A 25033-nucleotide genomic window follows, 5' to 3' on the forward strand; every position below is an offset into this window, starting at 1 on the left:
TCTTTATTTGGGGTATAGTGACATTTTTTTTTCTTACCTCTCTGCTGTAAGGCTCTGGATGCGTTCTGACTGCAGTGCAGACAATGATGAATGTGTGAGCTCTGTGGGATAACGGAGGTGAAGGTGCATAGATGGGTGCAAGGGAGGGAGAGATCCAGGGCTGTGAAGAGGATAAAACGGGGACCTCAGGGCAGACAAGCAGTAGGAATCATCCATTCTGGAATGACAAGAGTAAGAATATTGGAACATTTCATTATGACTGGACACCTACAATAACTAATTTAAAAACAAAAAGACTTATTTACCTAAATGCTGGGTGAGGAAAAGCGTGGTGGGCCAGATAACTGGGATGATAATATGCTGCCGCAGTTGCAGGATCCAGGCCAATATGGGGCATACGGAGATCTTCAGCTGTGTGGTATGGGCGGAAACTGCGCAGATATTCCTCAGTGACTGCACTCTGAGGGATCACATGAGGCAATGGCCGCTGCAAGCTGGAATCAGAAGAAAACCGTTGATCCTGCTTTTTCATAATGCCTACAATCCCTAGTAATAGGGAAAGTATCCACAGAAATGCCATTTATTCAACTTATTACAGCAATGTCACAGAGTTGTTACACCCAGCTTCCACTAAATCCACCAAGTAATTTTTGATGGTTCACTTGCACAACCTGTGCTAAGAGCAGTTTAAGGGAATAAATAAGTCGCCTACTATTATGTTCTTCTCCATATGGTTCCAGTACCACTTTCACCTAGTTAATTAATATTAATTAAGCCAAATCCCTTGATAATAGTAACCCATCAGACAACCCCCCACGGAGCACCCAATGGGTACTGTAAAAACACGGCACATGATCAGCATGGGGAAGAATGTCTGTATAACATATGCATACGCTTACAAACCAAGCTGGTGTAATGCTGAATAGTTATGAACAAATACCTAGTGAAAGGTGGCTTGAATGGCATTTCTGCATTTCTATATTAACCTAGCAGTTTGTATTTACAAAATAGTGAAATCAGCTCTATATATTCACTTGTACCTGTATAAGATTTTAGGGACATATTTATCTCAGTGTGATAAATAAACTAGTAAAAAAAAACAAAAAAACACACAACAGACAAAGAGATCTTTGATATTTTCCTCTGATAGACTTTAGCCCTCTGTTCACCCTTTGATAAATATACCCGTTTTGTGTATTAAAATCATCACATGTTACCTACCCCATATCAATTGGGAAGGGGAAGTTTAATTCGTAGATAACAGCACTGGTCTTTGTAAGTGGCATTCAACCTCATATGATCCTGGTCATTGGTCAAAGTACAACTGAATTTTTCCCGTCTTAACTACTATCCTACTTGTCAAATAACTAGAGTACAATATACAGGTGCATCGCTGAATATTATTCTGTGCTGCAGGGACTAGTAAAATGACTGCTCACTTTAAGGGCTGAAAGCGTGCATCTTGTACAACAGCGCTGGGTGGAATGGCAAAGGCATAAGCATTTCCAAGTAGGTGGGAGGGGACAGAGGTTGCGCCACTCTTCTCAGGAGGCAGTTGCGGTTCAGATAGAAGTCGTTCTCTGCTGAGGCTGCTGGCTCGGGAGGAAGCATCTGGCTGAGGGTAAAAGAAACAAACATTACAATCCGTTAACATTAACTGCAATATGCTGAGACTCTAGCAACCCAACTGATTACACAAATATACGTTATGCAGAAGTAGATCTATCAAGATAGTGGACTTTATACATGGCTCCCACCTCCACAGTCTGATTAAAACTACGACAGGAATAATCCACATTTCTATGTTGCGTTGAGATGCATCTACACTCCAATATTCCATTCTATCAGCTGCTCCAGGTCTACTGGCCAGTTTAATGCTTCATTTAATGTGTATATTCACACAATGTAACACTGCCACGCTTCTGTGTCTACAAAAGCTGTTGACACCTGTATTATAATGAAGACCAGATATAACACAGATACAGTATGTCCTTTCAGATTGTAAACTCCAACAAGCAGAGGCCTGAACCTTTTGTATCCATCAGCATATATATGTTTGGTGAATACTACCTTGTATTGGACAGTGCTGCAGAATAGGTTTATTAAAGTGATACGGACACTAAATTTCCTTTACAGAATATTACTCTACATCAAAAGTGATCTATAGGTCCCGTTGATCATTTTTCACCGATAGTTTTTGTAAGTAATTGTCACTTGAAGTTCCTAAACCTGACTGTTTTGCCTACCGACTGTGTCAGTTATAGTTCCCGCTGCACAAATATGGCAGCTCCCTCATAGAGGAACAGGGTAGTAAGAAAGGTAATGTAAAAGCATCAGGCAAATACTTTCATGGCAAAATTATAAATAACATTCAAAGACAATTTTAATAGATAATAAAAAAAAATGTTATTTTCTGCTGTCAGTATCTCTTTAATAGAAATAAAGCAAATTGGGTTGGCTGAATTTGGCCCCATTGCCCTAAATCAGGCTCATCAATTTCAGACCTATATATGGGCAGCTATCAAATAATGTAATTTACACATTTATATATTAAATGACTTTCCAGTTCTGATGTTTTATGGTCCTTCACCAATATTTGTTATGTACCCAAACACGTCTTACAGTCTAGCTGTAAACGTTTTGGTTATTTGCAGAAATAACCCCCATCCTCAGTGAAGGAGATGGGACGCAACAAGCTGCCATTCTCTAGGGTGAACAAGTGTAGACAAGTGTGTACACAGTCTTTGTGCGTGGTGCATTTATACATGCTTGGACAGTAGTAGATTCACAACCCCACATAGGATGCTGGCAGATATACCCTCATCAAAATGTATTTACTAAGATAGAACAAGCAGGGCTCATTGAGCTGCTGAGACTCACTGGGAATCTATTCTCTCATCCACCAGACACATCAGCCATAATTAATTGAAAGAGATGGGGCCCGTTGATTGGAATTCTTAATGAGAACCAACATCTGTTCATGTCCCAGGCCTGTGTGTGTGTGCAAGCCCTCCCTCTGTTGAGCATCCCTGCCCCCAACCCAAACACCCTGCTGGGCTGTGCATTCAACCTTCCCTGAACTGTGACCTGCCTGCCAATATTAGGACTAGGGAAGAGGTCAAGAAGACCGTAATAGGATAGAAAAATAACAATAACGGAGGATGCCAAGCCACTGAATACTGACTCAATGTGTATAGAGAACACCAACAGTATTTCTAAGGGAATTATTATTAATGTTGAATCTGCACAGTGAACTAAACAACAGGAAAACTATAACATGGATACAAATTATCAAAGATTTTCCTTCATCCGGGTTATGAAATACAGTGTCTAGTAGTACAGGTATGGGACCTGTTATTCAGAATGTTTGGGACCTTGGGTTTTCTGGATAACCGCTCTTTCCGTAATTTGGATCTTCATACCTTACTTCTACTAGAAAATGATGTAAACATTAAATAAACCCAATAGGACTGGTTTTGCTTTCAGTAAGGATTAATTATATCTTAGTTTGGAGCAAGTAAAAAAAGGTACTGTTTTATTATTACAGGAAAAACAGGAAATCATTTGTAAAAATTTGGATTATTTTGATAAAATGGATTCCTTAAGGCCTTTTCATAATTTCTGGAGCTTTCTGGGTAACGGGGTTTCTGGATAACGAATCCCATACAATTGTTCAGAAATCCAGTTGCTTTAGACCTATCATTATTAGATACTGTATATGGTTAAAAATTCCTATAGTTCATCATCATAGGTAATAACACAGACCAATCAAATCATTATCATTAGCAGAAGTCTAGCTGACCCTGGCCTTGAGAGATGGAGCATGATCTTCAAGCATGATGGCAGCACCAGCCTTATAGCTACCAATAATACAATTTGTTTGGATAACCAAAAAAAACAAGCAAACAAAAATATCGGTTTTCAGCCACTCCACATTAAATCTTACTGGCCTGTGTATGGGGCCTCTCAAATGTACCGTGAATATAGTTGAAGCAAGATATTGATATGCTAAGAATTCAAAAATAAATGAATTCATGCTAACTTAAGGTGGCCATACATGGAGAGATCCGCTCGTTTGGCGATGTCGCCAAATGAGCGGATCTCTCCCCGATATGCCCACCTTGAGGTGGGCAATATTGGGCTGATACGATCTAGGGCCCCATAGTAACGGGTGGTCGGATCGCGGGACCGCATCAACGAATAGATGCGGCCGCAATCCGACGGGATTTCTAGTTCCATCCGATCGAGATCTGGCCGACTTTCGGCCAGATCTCGATCGGGGAAGCCCGTCGGGGGGGCCCCATACACGGGCCAATAAGGTGTCGGCTCAGTCTTTTTGGCAGCTTTTATCGGCCCGTGTATGGCCACCTTAATTCAGAGTGCTTTTCTGCGGTTTTGCAATTTAGATTCATTTTCTATTTTAATGGCTTGTGAGATATTATCAGTTTTAAACTGCTAGGCAGGCTTCAGCTCAGCAGCTCTCTTTGAAGGATAAGATTGTGACCCTAACTGTATAGGCAGGATTCAGTTAACTCTAACTCTGTTAAGCCAAAAGTCTGATTTTAGCAAATATCTCAAAAACCACTAAAACAGAAAACAAATGTAAATTGCAAAAAGAGCTGGTTTAGATCCCCTAAAAGTTCCACTGGTTTCCTTTACTTGTAGTCATAGTATATTGTAAATTACCTGCCGGGCTTCGCTCCTCCATACTCCATTTACTGTTTTCGTGGGTGCAATTGTTACTACAGGTGGTGTGTTTGGCACACTGTGACCAGTTGGTGGTACAATGATGGGACCCATGGGACCTCTTTTCGGAGTGCTGGCAGGTGAACTGTGGTTAGTAGCCGGCGATGAGACTGGGGAAGACTCACTGCTTATTGAAGATCCTGGAAAAAATAGAAAGAGAAAACCCTTAAATGCCACACAAGAGATTACAACTGGAGATGCCACCCATATTCAAGCTCAAGTTATTATTAACATGTATTTTTAGAGCACCAACATATTTTGCAGTGCTGAAAAGTTTCTTCATTGACAAACTGTACCTCTGCTATGAAAAAACTTTGCCACCAGCAAAAACAGATTTACACCAAATAAAGACCTGGACAAAGTAAAGGTGGCCCTTTCTTCCACCGCAGAGCAAGGGCCGTCTCATACACAAAAGCTACAACTGCACTGGTGGTAATCCCATGCACTCCTGAGAGCCTAGGCAGAAACCTTGTTCATAATCTGACACTCTTTGCGAGTACAGATGCAAATAGAGACAAAGGGTTCAACAAAGCTAGTTATACAATGGCATTTTTCTGCCTCCTGGCCTGTTCATAAGTCGCTTCTTAGAGGAGAAATGCTAAGGGGTGTTACATCTATTGCAACCAAAGTATGATTGTAGTGCAATTCTCTGGGCTTACAACTGAAAGATCCAGAAAAAAAAGTTAGAAACATTTACTGTAAATCTAAATCTAGGCCAAAATAGTTACAAAAACCACTGAAATGCAGAGGGAGAAGGTCTGGCTATATATACACAGCCATTCAGTAGCAAAAAGGGTCTTCCATAGAGCAACCAGAATCCTTCCCACAAAGGAAAACTAGAAACACTAGAAAACTAGAACAAAACTTGTAAACGGGGCAAGTTTTTAAAGGAAAACTATACCCCCAAAATGAATACTCGGAGCAACAGATCAAATTATATCAAATTAAGCGTTAGTTAATTTGTTTTCCTTTAATTGTGCTGGCACTGATCCCTGAGCTCTCAATCTGGCAATGGTGTTTTAGAAAAGATGTAGCTGTTCTAACACTACGCTGAAATAAGAAGGAAATGCTAGCAACACATACACATTTATTTATGTCATGAGGAGAATGTCCAGACTAAACACTGGGAAAGTTTTGCATGATTTGAGCAATCTCTGTGGCCATTTCTTGTATACATCGCTATAGCTGGAGGCAGAGATTTTTATATCATGCTATAAATCAATTGCCACGCTGGCCTGCCCTGAGGAGCTAGCAATCTTACCATCTATTAGCGAGGCCATCTTTAATTAATTACATCACTTTTTGTGAAATAACCATTTTGAGCAGGATAAGGAGGATAAGGCTAGTAAATAGTCACATCTACACATTGTAGAAAGCAATAAACAGTATAAGCAGAAGAGCGTTTTCAATTGTACACTCTGTGGCAGACATAAGTTCCCATCATTGCAGCGAGAGACAAACCTATTAGCTTCCGGATGTGAGGAAGGGTCTGTTTATTAGAGCACCCAGGAGCTGATAAGGTTCAGAGCACCAATTGAAGGGTATCTTGTTAACGGAAGGCCAGGAACAATTAGAACTGTAATCCTTTCTAAGCTGGGGAGATGTCCCTGACCAATCAAAATCAATAGCTTCCCAGCAAGTCAGGCAATTAACGACACTGCGGCTCAGAGTATTAAAGCTTCCAGCTTCTCAGCGCAGCATTAAACAGCCGAGTGTGTGATCAGCGTAATTAACTGCTGGCATATAGGATGACTTGCTCAATAAAATTAATTAGGATTAGAACTGACGAGTCCCAGTGTAGTGGTGTCACCTTTGTTGTCTATGTCTTGCCTTCTCCTTCATAATGGCATCTTATCTGTCAGGCCTGGCAAAGGTGTGCAGCCCAGTCTCATCCAGTGTACAAGTACAAAACTAACCCCTCGTTATCAGACAACTGAGCTACAATGGGAACCAAAGTAAACCAAAGTAATATACTGTACATGCCACAGAAATAGTATCTGTGCCAGTCAATGGACACATTTACATGTACTGAAATGATAATGGAGAATCTCGGGCTGTATTGCTACACCCACACCATTTGTAAAGCCATAGTTTAGTGTACATGCCTTGAGGTACTTGCTCAGCTCCATGCACTACAGTATAAATAAAGTTTGCAGCATTTTGGTCTGTTTTGCATGCTTCATATATTTATTTTTATTCCTCTTCAAGTTCAAATATCTTTGTATACAAAACCCAACAAAGGAAAATTGAAAGCAAAGCAGTATGATAGCCACAATAAGAATTAATTGATATGGCTTTGAGGGTAATTGCACGGGGGTTTCAACCGCAATTTGTCATGTGTAAAAAACACCTCTATATGCTTGTCTCCACACAGCTTGATTACAGCCAATGACAGTATACCCAATGTACCCTTGTGATGGGCAGCTAGCAGTTAATATAATATCACTCAGACACAATTCAAGAGAAAATCTGATTAGTGCCACACAACCACTTGACAGAAGTAGTAATGGGAAATATATACCTTTTGTCCCTTAAATACATAGCTATGTACAGAAGCATAATATTCATTCTGTGTGTATAAACATTACTTGAAAATTCAACTCCAGTAGGGAGCAGGTGTATGCTACCATGGACAGCAAGCTGCCAGAACTATTGAACTATACAGCAATTATGTGTGCCCATTCTATCTCATGCACCTCTACGTTACAGATTTGCCCAATCATATTACAGAATTCAAGGCACAGCACCAAATCAGAGCAATGGTAGTAGTTAGTGTAAAATTATGGTATCATAAGCATCCTATTTGAAGCTAGTTATACAAATATTTTATTAATCACATACAGTGATGTTCAGACTAATAGCAGTCCGACACCACTAACCTGATCAATTACTGTTTTTGGTAGAAATTATATTTCTACATGGCAAATCATTTACTAGTAGGTGTAGTAGAGTAATAGAAAGCCAACAGTCATGACATGCATGCTGCTGATTCTGTGTAATTGAATCATTAACGGAGGCTTGTTCCAAATAATAGCAGTGTTCAAAATAATAACTTGTTCTATAGAATAGCAGTGTGGAGTTCAATTAGTGAGGTCATTCATTCTGTTAAAAAACAGGTGTCAATTATGGCTCTTATTTAAGTAAGGAAGGCAGCAAATGTTGTGCATGCTGGTATAGAGTAAAATGGGTTGTCCCAGACATTGTTCAGAAAAACAGCCTACTTTGATTAAAAAGTTGATTGGAGAATGGAAAACATGTAAAGAAGTGAAGAAAATGATCTCAAATGCTTTAAAAATGGCAACTAAAGTCTAAAAGACATGGAAGAAAACTAACATTGGGATGGATAGAAGAATAGCCAAAATGGCAATGTCTCAGCCTCAGGAAAGATCAAAGAAGGTCTAAAGTTACCTGTGATACAGTTATAATTAGAAGACACCTATGTGAAGCCAAACTATTGGCAAGAAGCCCCCACAAAGTCCCATTGTTTAAAGAACAAGAAGTGCTAAAGAGGTTACAATTTGCCAAAGAACAAATTGACTGGCCTAAAGAAAAATGGCTCAACATTTTGTCAAACGACCCCCAAACACTGAATTCAAGCCACAGTACACTGCGCTCATCATGATATGGGAATGTTTCTCTATATACTATGGTGTTGGGCCTATTTATCACATACCAGGGATCATGGATCAGGTTCAATGCATCAAAATACTTGGTCATGTTGCCTTATGCTGAAGAGGAAATGCACTTGAAATGTGTGTTTCAAGAAACGACCCCAAACACACCAGTAAACAAGCAACATCTTGGTTCCAGACCAACAAGATTGATGGAGTGACCAGTCCAATCACTGGACCTTAAGCCAATAGACATCAAAAATGCTGTTTCTGAGGCAAACCCAAGAAATGCATTAGAATTGTGGAATGTGACAGGTGCCAGAAGTTGGTGGACTCCATGTAACACAGATGTGCAGCAATTCTCAGAAACACTGATTATACAACTAAATATTAGTTCACTGATTCAAAAGAAAGAAAAATCTTGAAACAGTTTATACAGTGAATGAGTTTGTAAAGAAGAATGCAGACACTGCTATTTTTTTTTTATTTTTTTTTAACAATCCAGTATTCCCTTTTCTTCACTTTCTGTAAAGAAATAACACACATTTGATAAATTTTTCTTCATGTTTTGATTTGGAATAAAATGTGTAGAGTCCCAATGTATTTGCGTGTATGGAAATAAAAGCTATTATAAGGATTTTGAGCTTTATTCACTTTTATTTATTTAAATAAATATTTATTAACACACTGCTATTTTTCTGAACACAACTGTATAACATGCTCTGCAAGAGTAGTTTGGGAAAAATAAACTATGGGAGTACATAATGATCATTGTTTAATTTGTCCAAAGAGCAAATTTGAATTAGAAAAAGCTTGATTATTAAACAGCATACTAAGTACCCACATATTGTGAAGATCTGTACCAGCGTAAGCTCAGTTGTCTTGAGCAATTACCGTTTTAGCGGTTTCCTAGTTCAAGGCAAAACAGGTCAAAAACGGTAGCATTATATGAGTTTGGATTTGATTTTGGAAACAATGCTTAGTATTTCTTCTAGTTATAATCTTGCAGAGATAAGCCTTGTTAGCTGGCAAACATCTGTATGCCCTGATTAGCTTAAGGGTCCAGACACTGGCAGATTTAATCTTCTGATTTGGGCCCGCCAGGCCAGGTTTGATTTTCCTATTGGATTAGGAAACGTTTAGTTAATGTGGTCCTCCGATGTTGTCCAATTTAGGTCGATGTTGCCAAACAAGTGGATTTTAAAGTGTATGGCAAACTTTAGATTTGTGAGTGAGGCTTTATGTAGGCACAGATCTGTAAACGACCACTAAGGCCCATTTATTTATATATCTGTAACCTCCTACTCAGATCAGGCTCCATGTAATAATCCCCAGGGTCAGAAAAATCCCAAGTGAGGTGAGGCGATGGCACTGGGGCCCATTTGTTGGAAAAAGGCAGAATGATACAGAAAGGCCTACAAAAAGAGGCAGCTTTTGCTTCTCGGATGTACACCACAGTAGGTAGAAGACAAACTGTCTTAGGGCCCTGAAAAAGATTAAATGTATCACCGCCAGATGCAACAGCAAATTGTGCTAGGTACTTAATACACACTTACAGTGTAAATAAAATAAAATGAAAATGACTCTACCTGCACAGCCCTTAGCAATCCCTCTGTTTTTAGAATAGAACGGGAAAGACAGAGCTTATAAAACAGAGGCTGGAGCCCATCATTATCAGGGATGGGGAGTTGTAGGAAGGATATCAATGCTAGGCATACATATACCAGCTGCAGGATTACAAAAGGCTTCTGCTCCCACACCCCAACCCCCCATCCCTCCTCCTTCTGTGTATTTCAGCTTCATTCAGTCTAGCACTGCTCACATCACACTAAATGGGGCACTTATGAGATTAATGTACTCTGTAAACGACCAGTAATTTCTACCTTAATTATGAAATTAATTTGCGGATGCTAAAATTCCCCTTCTTCGCTGAAAATAGGCTGCCAATTGAAATAGCTGTCACTACCCACCTGACTTTCAGCTCAGAGGGACAGAGAACTAGAGAGGCAGAGGTGGGGACAGAGAGGCACAGTGCAAGGGTAAGACTTGTCACCAGAGATTCAATCAGAAGACCCTCACTACAAGCCTGACAGCTGACAAACTGTCAAACACATTGTCCACAATATATAATGGGCCAATATAAAATACCATGCCCAGAAGATGGGAATGTGGGTGGATAAAGGGATAGGATTAAAAATGGTGGATCAGGGGGCAGCAAAAGGGAAGGCAACTCAGTCTTTAGCACCTGTGTCTACACACAGACTCCACCAAAAGAGAAAAAGTAAAACAAATAAGTTCCCTAGAGAATATGTAAAAATACTAGACCAAAGTAAAATAAAGAACTAACGAACAAGGAGATATTATGAAAGGAAAACCAGTACAAATACACAAAAATAATGAGAGGAGAACAGGTGCATAGCGCATTGTCTGAAAATTGGGTTAACAGAAGGATGTTGGGAAAAAATGGAGAAGACACAGGCAGAAGCAGGTGCACAGCAACATAAAAGGGAAGGGTCTGCCTATTTAAGGGGTAAGGAAGTAGGAGATGGAATGGATAAGGAACAGAGAGCTAAGAAACAATAAGCTAAAACTTAGGGGAGGAGAAAATAAAATGCCATAAAAACACACAGACAATATGGCAAAATGAAAAAGGTACATAATGCAAAGAAAAAGCAGACCAGCTTATGACAAAAGACAGAACATATGAAAGCATAAAAGCAATTACCATGCAAATTCAGTACAGGCTATAATACAGACAAGGGAACAACAGTTGGCAGAACAGAGACAAAACAGATAAAACCACCATATTAGGGATATTAACCGCTTCCAACCCAGGCCTACTGGTTACTCTGGCAGCAACGAAGGTCTTTGTATGTTTGAGGCAAAAATTGAGTGAAGCAGCCACGAGGCTTACATTTATTTGTGCGTCAGGTATAACGATGCAGCAATTACCCTTTGTATGAAAAAAAGCACAGAAAAAAGAAAAATTGGGGTATTATTTGTATGATTTTTCTGAAAAAAAATAAAGTAAAAGCACAACAATGAACTTCCAGCAGGGAAAACTTACAATGGCAGTGTAACAATCAGTTTCAATACACGTCTGATTAGCTGGACCAGTGGCGTAACTACCGAGGAGTAATGTAGAAAGAACCTCACGGCACACAGGTCTGCATGAAGTTTTCAGTGATTTATTGAAGCAGAGTGCACTGACCTCGAAACATTGCAGTGCACTCCGCTTCAATAAATCACTGAAAACTTCATGCAGACCTGTGTGCCGTGAGGTTCTTTCTACATTACTGCTTTGGGGGGTTGCCGAGCCTCCACCCACGTGCACCAGGCATATCTTTACTTATCTATAAGGTGGGTGTGCTAATCCACACTACATTGCCTGTAACTACCGAGGAAGCAGACCCCGCAGCCGTGGGGGGGGGGCCCGGAGTACAGGGGGCTCGGACGGGGCCTGCTTCCTCAGTAGTATGGGGATACCCGCATACCTCTCAACCGTTCCAGCGGGACAGTTCCATTTTTTACAGCTCAACCCGCTGTCCCCAGGGCCGGATTACCCGCTAGGGGCCCTAGGCACCTGCCTAGGGCACGCCTAGCTCTAGGGGCCTGGGCCTGGATAACAGGAAAAATTCACATATGAATGTTCCGGGTTCTGGGGCCCCCTAACGTACTGGTGCAGTGACACTGCGGCGCGTGAACGTCGCAGCACGAACAGGGCCAGATTCAGTCTCCAGCAGAGAGAGAGAGAGAGACACACGTCACATCACGCATCTGAAAGTCTCCCTGGTTGTAACCCCTCCCACATTTCTCAATACTCTTCTGTGTGTGCTCGGAGGGTCAGAACAGTCGGTGCCCAACCGTGGCCCTGCAGTGTGCAGCTTCCAAGTGTTCAGAGCAAATTATGTGTTTCAATGGTATTTGCTTTGTGGAAAATAAGCGGCACATGAAGATTTAAAAATCATGAATTTATTTTCAGATTTTTAAAAAATCTGAAAACGCGCGTAAAAAGTGTAAAGTAACGGTTTAGTTATGTCCCATAATCAAAGATACAAAACGATGAAAGCTATTTCACCTCCCGTAATATGAAACTCTTCCACACAAACCTAGTCACAGCCTTTGAAAAGAAGGTCGTATTGCTGGTGCAGCATTAACCAATCACAAGGCAGATTACGAATGAGGCTTGGAACTCATCCAGTGTGTGTAGAAAACTTTGGTCTCCTTCTTCTGCATGTGAGCACATAAATCAGGTAGGGGTCGCCCCGATTGTATTAATATTTCTGATGCTGCTATGGAATATCATTTTTATTACGTGTTCTGTTTGTCTTGCAAAGCTTGCCAAATATATATACAGACAGTTAAAATACTGTAGACCCTATTTTGGAAAAACAGAAAGCAGCAAAGGACTTTGCACTTAGTGTAATGGCAGCTGTGACATTTTTAATTGTTTTAGTACATTTTTGAAGAGTGGGATTGGGACTGTCTGACTGGCTCGTGAGAGGGGGAGGAGGGGGCAGTCAGGCCAGGCTGGCAGGCTGTTCTGTAACCATTTGAAAGTGATCTGGGAGTAAAATTGAAAAGGGTCTGTGGGGCTGCTGGGGCAGTGTGTGGGACTGCTGAACTGTTGCAGGGAGGGGGGCAGATAGAACTGAGAAAAAAAAACCTACAAAAAAAATTATTTGGGGACAAAGTAATTTGTAAAGGGTCTCTGGGAGTGGGACTGTGCAAAACTGTAATAACTGAAAAAACAGAAATATGTTCAAACTTTCACAACCTGCCAAATTGTGTAAAATGGCCACAAAAATGGGCGTTGTCCGACACTGCTTTAACCCCTTTCCTTGCCTTAATGTTCAAAGTTGCAATTGTGCCAGCTATATATAAAATTGCCTCTATGCCATTCTTCGATAGTTCTGGGGTATTTATATGTGAAATTGCCACTATACCATCCTTCTATGAGTTCAGAGGGTATTATATATGGAATTGCCACTATACCATCCTTCTATGAGTTCAGAGGGTATTATATATGGAATTGCCACTGTACCAGCCTTCTGTGAGTTCTGGGGGTATTATACATGAAATTCTCCCACTATTATATATGTGCAGGGGGGCCCTGGCATCCGAAGTTACGCCACTGAGCTGGACACAGCGTTACACTCATTTTTGATCACCCTGATGTTCTGAAAGATACTGTAACATCAGCCACATGGACTTTTGGTTGCCCTAAGCTGTTGCACTGGAGCAAGTACCTCGATACAAGTTCCTGCATACAATACGAAGTACACCTTGTGAGTCAGTGAGCTATAGAGCACCGGTCTAAGGCATTTCTAGATTGTCTGTCTGCTTCACTTCCCATACTCTACAATAGGATCCAACATATTTCTATTGCCAGGCCTTTCCATGAGAAGATTGTGATGATTAAAACACTAAATTTGTCTCTGGGAAAGAAGGCAGAGAACATAACTATACAGTGTCACCATAGTACATTTCATTCTTTAGAAGTTAGTTTTTTGCTCTTACTTCCTGTGTGTGGTAAAAGCAACTTTAACAGTTCTTCATGTTAAAAATATCTCAAGCCAATATCTGCTGCTGTGAGCTAAACAATACCATAATGCCTGCTCTCAGCTTTCTCTGTCAGAAACTGACCAACTGTGGATACAGAGTTATACGTTTTGCAAAAGATGGAGGGAGGCCCATAGCATAAGTTTTACAGTTGTGATAAGAATACAAACTAATAAGCGTAATGAGGTAAAAGCAAAACCAAAGTTAATCAGAAACTATTAATTACCCAGACAGTTTCACCAGCATTTACAGGTATAGGACCCATTATCCATTATGCCTGGGACCCGGGGCTTTCCGGATAATAGATTTTTCTGTAATTTATACCTTTATACTACAGTACTAGAAAATCATGTAAATATTAAGGGAACCCAACAGGCTGGTTTTGCTTCCAATAAGGATTAATTATATCTTAGTTTGGATCAAGTACAAGATACGGTTTTATTATTACAGCGAAAAAAATGTTATTTTTATAAAATGGAGCCTATGGCAGTAGTTCGGAGCTTTCTGGATAACGGGTTTCCAGATAATGGATCCCATACCTGTACAAATTGTCAGGCAACACATGAAGTGAGTGCAAGCGCTCAATATCACAGAGAAGATAGGCTTAAGTGCCATATGCAACACAACATGCTATAATTTGTTTATGGAGCAGCAGACGTCTACAGAGGGCCTCACCTTTTTGGTATAACAGATGGGTTGTAAATGCAATTTAAAAAAGAATTTAACTTTTGGAGAGTTCCTGTGCTGTTGAATTCCTCAGGAGACAATAATCACAGGCACATAAACACACAAACATTTATCTAATACTTATCAAAGCTGACAAAACCCTTCAGGGAGAGATGCGGTTTCCAGACACAAGCGGAGAGAGACCAGTTTGGAAAATCAATGACTGGATTGCTCTCAGATTTCTTAAACAGCCTCCCTGGTTTTAACAGTCTAAGACATTCAATGCACTTATTTACTTGTAGCTGCAAATGGCAACAGATCAGTTTCCTCAAGCCCAGCTATGGTAGCCCCTACTTCATGCCTGAGGAGTCGAAGAAGACCCAGGAAACTTGTTGGATGCTCTTTGCTTACATCTCCACCCTCTTCAGACAATGTGTTCTTATTAACCCAGAAATGCCTTTTAAACATTTGTATTAATACCTGTGCTTCAGAATAGAAGCAATACATTATTTGTAAGAAGGCAGTATTTACATTGCCACATAAAATACCTCCCCCCCCCAGGATGGAGTAGAGTTTGCTTTAGCACGGAGACATGCACAACACAAGGTTCCAAGCATCTTCTCTTACCTCTGGGCTCCTCTGCCTGTTTTGCAAGTTTACGCAGCGCAGCAGCAAAGCTGGAGGAGGGTGCGGACTGGACAGATAGGGCGCTGTTCGCCGCTGGGCTGCCATTGGGTACCAGGGTGCCATTGAGGGGAGAGGGAGTGAGGGGACTGACAGTGGCCGTGGTCCGTGTGGCTGTAGAAAGCATTCCTATGGAAGGTGACTTTGGCTCATGGTTCATGCCTGAAACGAGGGAAAAGGAAATAAAAAGGAAAAATAAAGCCAAACAGAATGAGATGCTTCTGAAGAAAATAAAAAGACTTTTAGACACAATTTAAGAAGATGCTAAGCAAAGCTCCCAGTGGTAAAAAGATGCTTCGCTACATGAAGCAATGCATAGCAGAATACCTTGTTTCCTGAATCCAATGTATCACAAGGGGTATCTTTAGAGTAGTATTTAGCAGAACACCTAAGTTAAAGCTTCACACCAGATTCAATATCCACATTTTAGTCCCAATTTCCCCCAGCTATGCCATACATTCCAACATGACCTTCCCAAAGCACATTACATAAGCAGTTTTTGGGGAAAACCCAATACAAATTACTCCTCATCAACTGCTAACTTCAGCATCATAATGCCAAATAGGCCTTCTTAATGGCCTTCATTACAAATTATGGATTACTAGAGCAACACATCATTGTTGGACAGTGGGTTGAACTCCAGGCCTGCTCATAAAGTATAAGGGAGGCGTTGGACCCTGCTGATCAAGGACAGGATTTTCTGCCTGCAGTTACTAACCCCATTAGGTCCATTGGAATGTCTAGCATAGGGTGTTTACATGGTCCAAAGCAGAGACCAGCTAGCTGCATTTTATATTGCCTTTTGTATGTCATCTTATACATAAAACTGTAGGTTTGGATGCTGTGTGTGTAGCTAGCAGCAGAGGAGGTATTTTGTGCCAATAATACAGTCCTCGATGGACCAATAAGAGACTTACTGATACCAAATTATGAGGGAATGTGTCAACACAGACACTTGGCAAGCCACTATAGAACATTAAGGTGAGCATATTATTAACGTATTTTGTAGAAGCAGTTTTCTCCTTACACATTAAGAGAAGCTCGGCATGATCAGCATACAAAGGAATACAAATGCAGGTCAATTTACAGCAAAAAGGTCAACAAAAAAGTCAATCAGCATTCAAAAACATAGAGTTCCCCTTACACACAGGGTATGTGTTAGCGGATGTGTGACACAGTAAATCCTTTGTTGACACCAGTGTGTCGCACAGATCTCTAGAGAAGGATGGGCTAGGCAGCTGGCTGACTGAGCTGTGAAAGGAGAGAAAGGGTCTGAGATAGCTTCCTCAAGGCCTTGTTCACTCCCAGTAGTACAGCAAGCAAGGACATGTCTCTTGATACAGGGATAACATAACCCCTTCCTGCACACAGCACTGCGGGGCTCTTAAAGGTACAAAAGCACATCATGAAGCAGATTGTTAATGGACTTCAGTGCTTCTAGTCGTGAGCCAAAACTTACTACTCGAATAAAGTTCAGCGTGCAACTATAAAGAACATTTGGCACCACATCTCAGAAATAATTTCCAAATATGTAATCAGTCTGGCAGTTTACAATATGCCACAGAGATAATTTGCACTAGTTTGGACAATTCTCACAGATGGAGCTTGGCCATATGTCATTTTTCATGGAAAGCTTAAAGGCATCAAAATGCTAGAATTTGTGCTAGCTGTGGCTCCCAAAAGTAGTACGCGGGAATAACAGTTTTTCATAAAATGGAGAGGAGTGCATCTCCTGGGTGACAATACATTCGTTTTTCATTTAGTGGGGCACAAACCAAGATTACTTTCAGTCTATTGCTGGTAAACCTATCCTGGAAACATACACACTACCGCAAAGAACACTCCTGGTAAGAATTTGGTTACCAACAATAATAGCAGAGTCACATTTAGGTTTGCCACCTTTTCTGGAAAAAAATACTGGCCTTCCTATATATTTATCGTTTTTCCCTATTAATAATATTGGGATCAATCATAAATTTTTACTGGCCAGGCCGGTAAAATACCGGACAGGTGGCAACCCTAGTCACATTTCTAATGCTAGTGAATATACTCTGAGATAGGCAACATGCAATGCCATTCTGATGGGCAGGCACACAGCAGGGCAGTATAGTTTGCATGTGACTGGGAGCTAACAGCAGCATTTACTGTAGAATGTATATGCACAATCTAATCTGCACTTTTGAAGCAGGGAAAAATGAAAAGACCAGAGCTCTTCCACCTACTCAATAAAAGAGATGCAACAAAGAAGCAGGCAGGAAGAATTTCCCCCCAGGCAAAAATGCCTGCCAACTGCATGCTCTGCTAGACCTGAAGTCTGTGGATCAGAAGCCCTCTCTTGTCTGTGTCACCAAGGGATCAGGCAGTGGGAAGGGAAATGAAAATAATAGACATGCTCTTAACATACACCTTCCAAGGAAAGCAGAGAGCAGCACTGAGCTGGAGGAGAATAGAGGGGGGAGAGAGCGGCAGTTATTCAAGGAGAGAAGCAGAGAAATGGCTTATAAGAAAGAGCGCAATAGACCGTAGCATCTCCAACAGAGTTAGGGGCAAAGGGAATGGCAGGCCCAAAACCTCAAGACAACCCTTATTCCTTTCAGGTAGCAAAGCTTACATATATCAGCACAGTATTCTGGTACTATCTGGCAGAGAAAGTGTTAACATTGATAAGAAAAGCAAATAGAGGCAAAGCTAACTTCCAACAAGAAGCAAAGCTACAAGCTAGACAAAGGAAGGGTCACCAAGAATGTGTCTAACAGACAGCTAAAATGTGCAACCCCTTAAAGAAAGCAAGTCAAAAATCAGATGGTTTTTTTTTTTTGGGAGGGGGCAGAAGGAGAGAAAGTACTGAACGAAAGAGGGAAGAAGAGACTTTTGAGGCAGAAAGACAAGAGCATGTTCCCCCAACGTTCCCCCAACCACCTTTGCACAGTCACAAACCCTGAGAATATAAACAGCCCAGCTTACTATGGAAAACAGAAGAGGCTGGCTGTTATGAAGCTCCTTTCTTCCTCTTTTTTTTTTGTCTTAATTTCTGCTGAGTCGCTGGATTAAGGCACACATTTGCCAAATAAAGGTTCCAAGACACAGCATTATCCTCCTCCAGCGTCCCGGGCTTATCTAACAAAGCAACACCACACTTGCCTTGTGAAAACAAGCTGACACTCGGGCTCTAACAGCTGCCACCCGCGTCACATGGGCTGGCCCCATCTCCCCCAGCCAGATAACAGTGGCCGTTTTGTCAGGAGCCTCACAGCAGAGGAGTCTATTCAAAGCATCTGAGGCAGCATTGATCGGGGGCGTTTGACCCCACCGTGTCCTCCCATCACTAGAAAGGAGGAGATAACAGCTACAGAGCAAATAAAAAAGGCACAAGTATCTACATACAATACTCATAACCCCCAAGAATATAAAAGTGTTCCGTGCTGTTGCAAGGAATTTAGTAACTGCTGCTGGTATCCATCTATCTCATTTATCAGAAAAGTCCTGCACAGTGAAGAAAAAGGGAACTAGGACAGAAGCTGTAGCAATCGCCTGGTATGTTTTACAGAATTTTAACGTGTATTGATGGGAGTCATTTGTGCAGATGCCTCTGGAAAAATGGTCAGACATCTGAATAAAACATCCAGTGAAAAAGCCACAGCCATTTAATAGTTTAGTCCAAGGAGCCACATTCATCTTGGGAGACATTAAAACTACTCATGGCCCAGACAAGACCCTTTCATAGTTAAGAGGAGACAGTAGCCAGGGGGCAAATACAGAGCAGACATCTCAAACACAAGCCTCTGTCCCATTCTACACAAGAGACACATTCATAGGGTGATTTGCACATGACCAGCGCTATACCCCCGGGGCATAAAAGGGCCAATAAGAGGATCAGAGATGCACTGACTTACTTTATGAGCTATAGCAAAATCCATGACATCAATCCACAAAGCAGACAGAAGGCAGTATCTTAGGTCAGTCCTCACTCAGATCTAGCGAACCCACAACCTTGTCTAAATAATTAAGTGGGTTGCAAATACCTTCTCTTTGTTTTCCCAGCCAGCTTAACTCCCATGAGCCAAAAAAGCCTAATGAAAGCATCAACGAGTCCCAAAAGGTTAATAATAAGCAGGATTCTCATTCTTCTCACTCCACATTTAGGAAGCTTAATTACTGGCTGACCCTCAAGCATGTTCCCTACAGTGAGAAGCTCCGTCACCCTGCTGTGCACCTATAGAAATAGCCCCTTCTGTTCCCATTAGAAAGAATGGGGCGGGGTTAGAGAATGGGCCCCAAGCTATGGCTTATTTCAATGGCTTATAATATCTCTTTGGTTCTTAAAGTAAAAAGCAGCTTTAATAGAAACATACAGTACTAATTCACGGATTTACTTGCAGACCCACCTCTACACAGATGCAAAAAGGCAATTGAGGTTTCTCTGGCCCTAAAACCACAGTTTTGTAGCTTTGATATCCTGATGTATAAATATTTGGCCTGGAATAGAAGATTTTAGGTTGATCAGAACAGCAAAATGGGCGATGAGCTGCGACTTTTCTAACCTGTCCCACTCAAAAAACAGTGTGCGCAGGTCAAACATTGTGTTCTCGCACAAATCTCTGCGCACCATAATTTATTGAGTGCGCTGGCCTCATAATTTGTGTGCGCTTGCATGAGTGCACAGCTTAAGAGGGAACACCGCAGGTATGGCCAGTTTTACACTAGCTAAAGGCAAGGATTCCAAGAGTGGAATTTTGGCATTAGAGCACATTAAAGGTAAATACTTGCTCAGGGAGCCGTGGGTTTGAGTCATACAAGCCTGTACACCTGAGCTTTAGACCACCAAAAATAGATTCAAGGCATAAAATGAATTGTTATATTACTGCTTATACTGTTCATTTCACAGAGCACACATGAATCCTGAGAGATGCAATAAATACTGATTAATAGCAGGCAATTACAGTCCTTCACAGTGTGGTGAGATTATTCCATTGGTGGTGTGAGCTTTAAAGAATCACAGCACTGAAGAGGTTATATGTAGACTTCTCCCAGAGAGAGCAGAGCCTTTGAGAACATTAATCTTCAGATGACAGTGGTCCAGGTGCACTTGTCATGGCGAATCATCCATGCAAAATGGAACTCCTATTAATATTAACATGCAAAGCAAGTCTTTCATTCTCCCATGGAGCAACGTTAACATGGAGTGAAAAGACTTCCCCATGGCTAGGACTCCAAGGACACAATCTGAACATATCAAAATCCATATACACACACTGGAGTACATACAGCCATGTTATCTATTCGTTGATGCGGTCCCGCAATCCAACCGCCCATATTGGCTACATTATGATCCGATCTTTGGGCCCTAGGGCCCACGATCGGACCAGCCCGATATCGCCCACCTCAATGTGGGCAAATAGGTCAGAGATCCACTTGTTTTGCGAATTCTACGTGTATGGCCACTGTTATTCATTAATTTACTAGTATGGGAAAGACTTATTACCATGTAATTTACTTTATATTATACAAAAACGTGTTCAAAAACAGCTTAAATAACGTGGGTTGAAAAAATACTATCCTATTTATCAAATTTTAACCCTAGTGGATCTCCAAATATCCCCCATTAACACAACCGCATTTATTTTAACATTGTAAAAGATTAACATGCATTATAGCCTCCCGGAAGGAATTATATCAAAACCCTGACAGCAGCCGCATCCCTTAAGATTTCTAATGGCACTGCAGGATGTTGGGAGTTGTATTTCAAAAACTGCTGGAAACTCGAGGGTTAAGGTTTACGGGCTTCATTACCTGCAATGTGTCCATGAAGTCCCCTTAATGACCACAAGAGAGCACTGCAAACACATGGCAGCTTGAGAGGATTATGACCCTACAAGAACTAAATGAAGAAGCAACAGCTAAGAGGAGATTAGTGAAAGAGAGCTGGAAAGCTGGAAATCCTGAGCAGCCTCATTAGGCAGGGGGTGATGGAACAGAAGCACGCAGATAAGAATGAACAGTTTATTAAAGGGGTATCCATTTAAAAAGGTGGAAAGATGATTTGTAGGCTTAAAAATGACAATAATACTTATTACACATTACTCTTGTCTATCCTTTAAAGCATTGACAGATTTTAACCCTTTTATTAATAGGCAGCAGCCATTGTTGAGCAACAGCTCCCACAACAGAATGCCTGTGTGAAACTGTAAGGTGCAGTTCAGCAGCTGAAGGACAGACCTGGCAGATTGGAAAGTGCATATTATTCACTTGCACTGGAACATATGGTATAACATCCCAGTGTTTGAGGTCTGCGTAAGAAACTGTGTATCACTCATTCTACTCATCTTCATGAAAATAAACATCACACTTAAAGAATCCCAAGCTGGGGTCCTGGTTTCAATTCGAGCCAGGGCACTACCTGCAAGGAGTTGGTATGTTCTCCCTGTGCTTCAGTGGGGTTTCACCAGGCACTCCGATTTAAATTGCAAGCTCCACTGGGGCAGGGACTGATGTGAATGATGTATAATCTCTGTAAAGCATTGCAGAATATGTCGGCATGATGAAAGGATAATAATGATAAGACAGAAGGACAACATCCTAAATGTGCTTCCAGTCCCTGATGATCAGCACCCCTAAACTACCAGTGTCAAACCCCAATATAGCAGAGTCAAGGAAAATTGCTCTGAGCTTGTTAGCAGCTGAGAAGCCTTATGCGCACCTCTCAGACAAGCAGTTCAGTAATGCATTGCTAATTAGCAGCAGAACACTACTAAAATATATATGTACACAATCCTGTTCCGTGCCTTAGTTGCACCTCTCCGCCTGCTCTTCCAGCCATTCTCCCCTCCAAAAGCAATCACTAATCAGCACTCTGCCTGCCTCCTGCCGATTTGGTAATTACCGTCTCCTTTCATCCGCAGCTCCTCTGACACCAGGCCTCAGGCCCACTACCTCCCTTCTCTGTAATTACAAGCTAATAGTTTCAAGGGGTTTTCTGCCGGGTTCTAGTTCAAGCACCATTCCCTCCTCCGCCCCTCAACCCACCCTCTAATTCTTCTCCTCTCTTCTGGCTAATGATATCCAGCAATGTGCAACACAGCATGAGTATAGCCAAGTCTCTGGAACACCAGGACAGCTTGTAATACCTTTCATTAACACTCTGCAGACGTTTCAATGCCAGCCAAAAACTGCCATACTAAAGTCCAGGCGTGCCAGTAATGCAATTCTCAGGAACACCATGCAAGGCGAGAAAGAATACAAGAACTTAAAATCAGCAGTGATTTTTATTACAAGAAGCACCAAAGAACTAAAGATCCACAACCAACAAAACCAATACTGGAACCAAATTCCCTATCTGGGTGTGTTTAAAGCCATGTTCGCTTTCATTTAATAAATACAGGCATTTAAGAATACAGGCAAACATCTACTTGTCTCAATGAAAAGGGCTTCTGTACCAGTTTCCAAAAGGGTCTAAAGTGCCCATACCGAAACACTGATATCATACAAAAAATTTTTCGCACAATATTCGGTGCGTTTATGGTGAGAAACGAGCTGACCGATATCGGTTGGCTCGTCGATCGGGCCAGCTGGAAAATTTGGATTGGGCACCTTTGAAGGCACCTGAACATTGGCCATTGTTAGTGCTGAATTGTCAGATACAGGTAGAATTCTATTGTACCTTTATATAGGACGATTCAGCTCTACATGTACACATGTTTTGAAACAAACAATCTTTCTTGGAAAGATCTTTTCCAGGAAAGATTGTAATGTTTTTGGCCACCTTAAGCCCCACAATATTCCCTCTGATTGTGTAACCTTCACCACTGGGTGGCAGTCTGGGTAGGCTTGTTACCAGATGCAGACAGGCACATGAAAGGGCTAATTTACTATTTCTGGGCAAGCTCTTGCATCAATGCTTTTGTTACCCCTATTGCTGGGGATTAGGCACACCCACCCTCGGATTCTTCTCCTTTCTTCTGGCTAATGATTTCCAGCAATGTGCAACACAGGCACATTAGGCACACTAACCATGGCACTTCCTTTTCAATCAAAGCATCCATGACAGGTAATGGGCATCCTGACTGAGGCTACAAGCAGAGTACATCCAGTGTGTGGTTTCTCACACATATAGGGGCAAATTCACTAAGATGCGAAGCGCCGAACGCTAGCGTTAATTCGCTAGCGTTTGGCATTTTCGCTACTGCGCAAATTCACTAACGAACGCTGGCGTAGTTTCGCTAGTGTTACTTCGCAACCTTACGCCAGGCGAAGTTTCGCTAGCGACGAAACTACGCAAATTCACTAACTTGCGCAGTGTACTGAACGCTACCTTTTACGCTAGACTTCCTTCGCCACCTCAGACCTGGCGAAGCGCAATAGAGTAGATAGGGATTGTTTAAAAAGTCAATTTTTTTTCTAAGTCCCAAAAAAACGCTGGCGTGTTTTCTACATGATGGCTGATAGGCTGAAAAAGATCGAAAAAATTTTGGGGCTCCCCTTCCTCCCCCCTACATTTCCTGACTCATGGCAACTTACCTAGACTTACCTAGACAATGTGTAGGGCAAAATAAAATTTTTATTTGCAGATTTGAAGGTTTTCTAGGCATTTGTAGTGCAGATACGTGTTCCTCCATTGAAATTTGAATTTCGCGCCGTATGCAAATTAGCCTTCGCTAGCGTAACTTCGCTTTATATAGCGAATCAACGCTAGCGCAACATCGCAACCTTACGCTACCCCTGTGCGCAACTTTGGATTTTAGTGAATTTGCGGAGCCCTGGCGAAACTACGCCTGACTAAGTGCGGCGAAGTTGCGCCTGGTGCAACTTCGCATCTTAGTGAATTTGCCCCATAAAGTCTAAGGGGAAAGTTGATCAGCCACAGTGAGAATATTTGCAATTGTGCCAGTGGCAATAAGTCAGTAATGGCAAGCGTTCCCATAAACAAACATTTATCAGTGGCAGACTGACATTGGCACAATAACTTATGGGGTCCAACTGTTACCACTCCATTTGAGTCAGTCTGGGTGCTTTCCATTTGCATTCAAGGTGACAGGGCTGTAGCATCAGCTTCCAGGACAGGTGAATCTAATTTTTTGCTTAATGATTAATGACAACTCCTAAACTTAGCTTCTCAAGTTGCCCAGAGCACACTGAGCATGCGCATGCAGGCCCGGACTGGCAATCTGTGGGTTCTGGCAAATGCCAGAGGGGCTGCTGTATGGTTCCATAGAAAGTTACCATATAGTGGGCTGGTAGGAGGCTGTTTTGGGCTGGTAGGGGGCTGTTTGGGCCTCTGTGTACTTGGAATGGCAGGGCCTATTTTGACTCCCAGTCCAGGCCTGTGCGCATGTCACGGATATTCCTGACAAAATCCAAGATGCTATCCCACTTTGCACAAGCCTGGATCATTTCTGTCATAGTGATGCTGAATCCTTAGGCTGGTGCAGTAGGTTCAGTATATCAAATGGCATTTCTCACCAAATCCATTCACCACAACTATGCTGCAAAGGAATGTTTTGTGCCAAAAAAACAATATATATTGTTTTCGCTTAAAGGAACATTAACACTAAAATGAAAGTGTCCTAATGAAATTGAATATATAATGTACTATTGCCCTGCACTGGTACAACTGGTGTGTTTGCTGCTACGCAGCAAAGATACATCTTTAAGAATCCTATTGTATACCATGTGAACTTTTCTGTTATCTACTGTGTATCCTGTGCTGGAATGGCTGCCCCCATGGCTACACAGCAGCTTGTTTATATAAACTTTAGTAGTGTTTCTAT

At 41.6% G+C, this 25033-nt stretch overlaps 1 protein-coding gene across 10 annotated transcripts in view; it reads right to left on the bottom strand.

Moving 5' to 3' along the window:
• gse1.S (Gse1 coiled-coil protein S homeolog) overlaps positions 1-25033 on the bottom strand; it is a 311558-nt gene that overhangs the window by 10074 nt on the left and 276451 nt on the right. For 3 of the 10 annotated variants that reach the window (XM_018240434.2, XM_018240436.2, XM_018240437.2), the window contains 5 exons: positions 15213-15431; positions 4687-4886; positions 1440-1615; positions 306-494; positions 38-217 (listed from right to left, as the gene is read on the bottom strand). In XM_018240434.2, coding sequence (XP_018095923.1) covers positions 38-217; positions 306-494; positions 1440-1615; positions 4687-4886; positions 15213-15431 — 964 coding nt within the window. 10 annotated transcript variants of the gene reach the window in all.

The sequence above is a fragment of the Xenopus laevis genome, chromosome 4S, assembly GCF_017654675.1.
Source record: "Xenopus laevis strain J_2021 chromosome 4S, Xenopus_laevis_v10.1, whole genome shotgun sequence".
Taxonomy (NCBI): Eukaryota; Metazoa; Chordata; class Amphibia; order Anura; family Pipidae; genus Xenopus; species Xenopus laevis.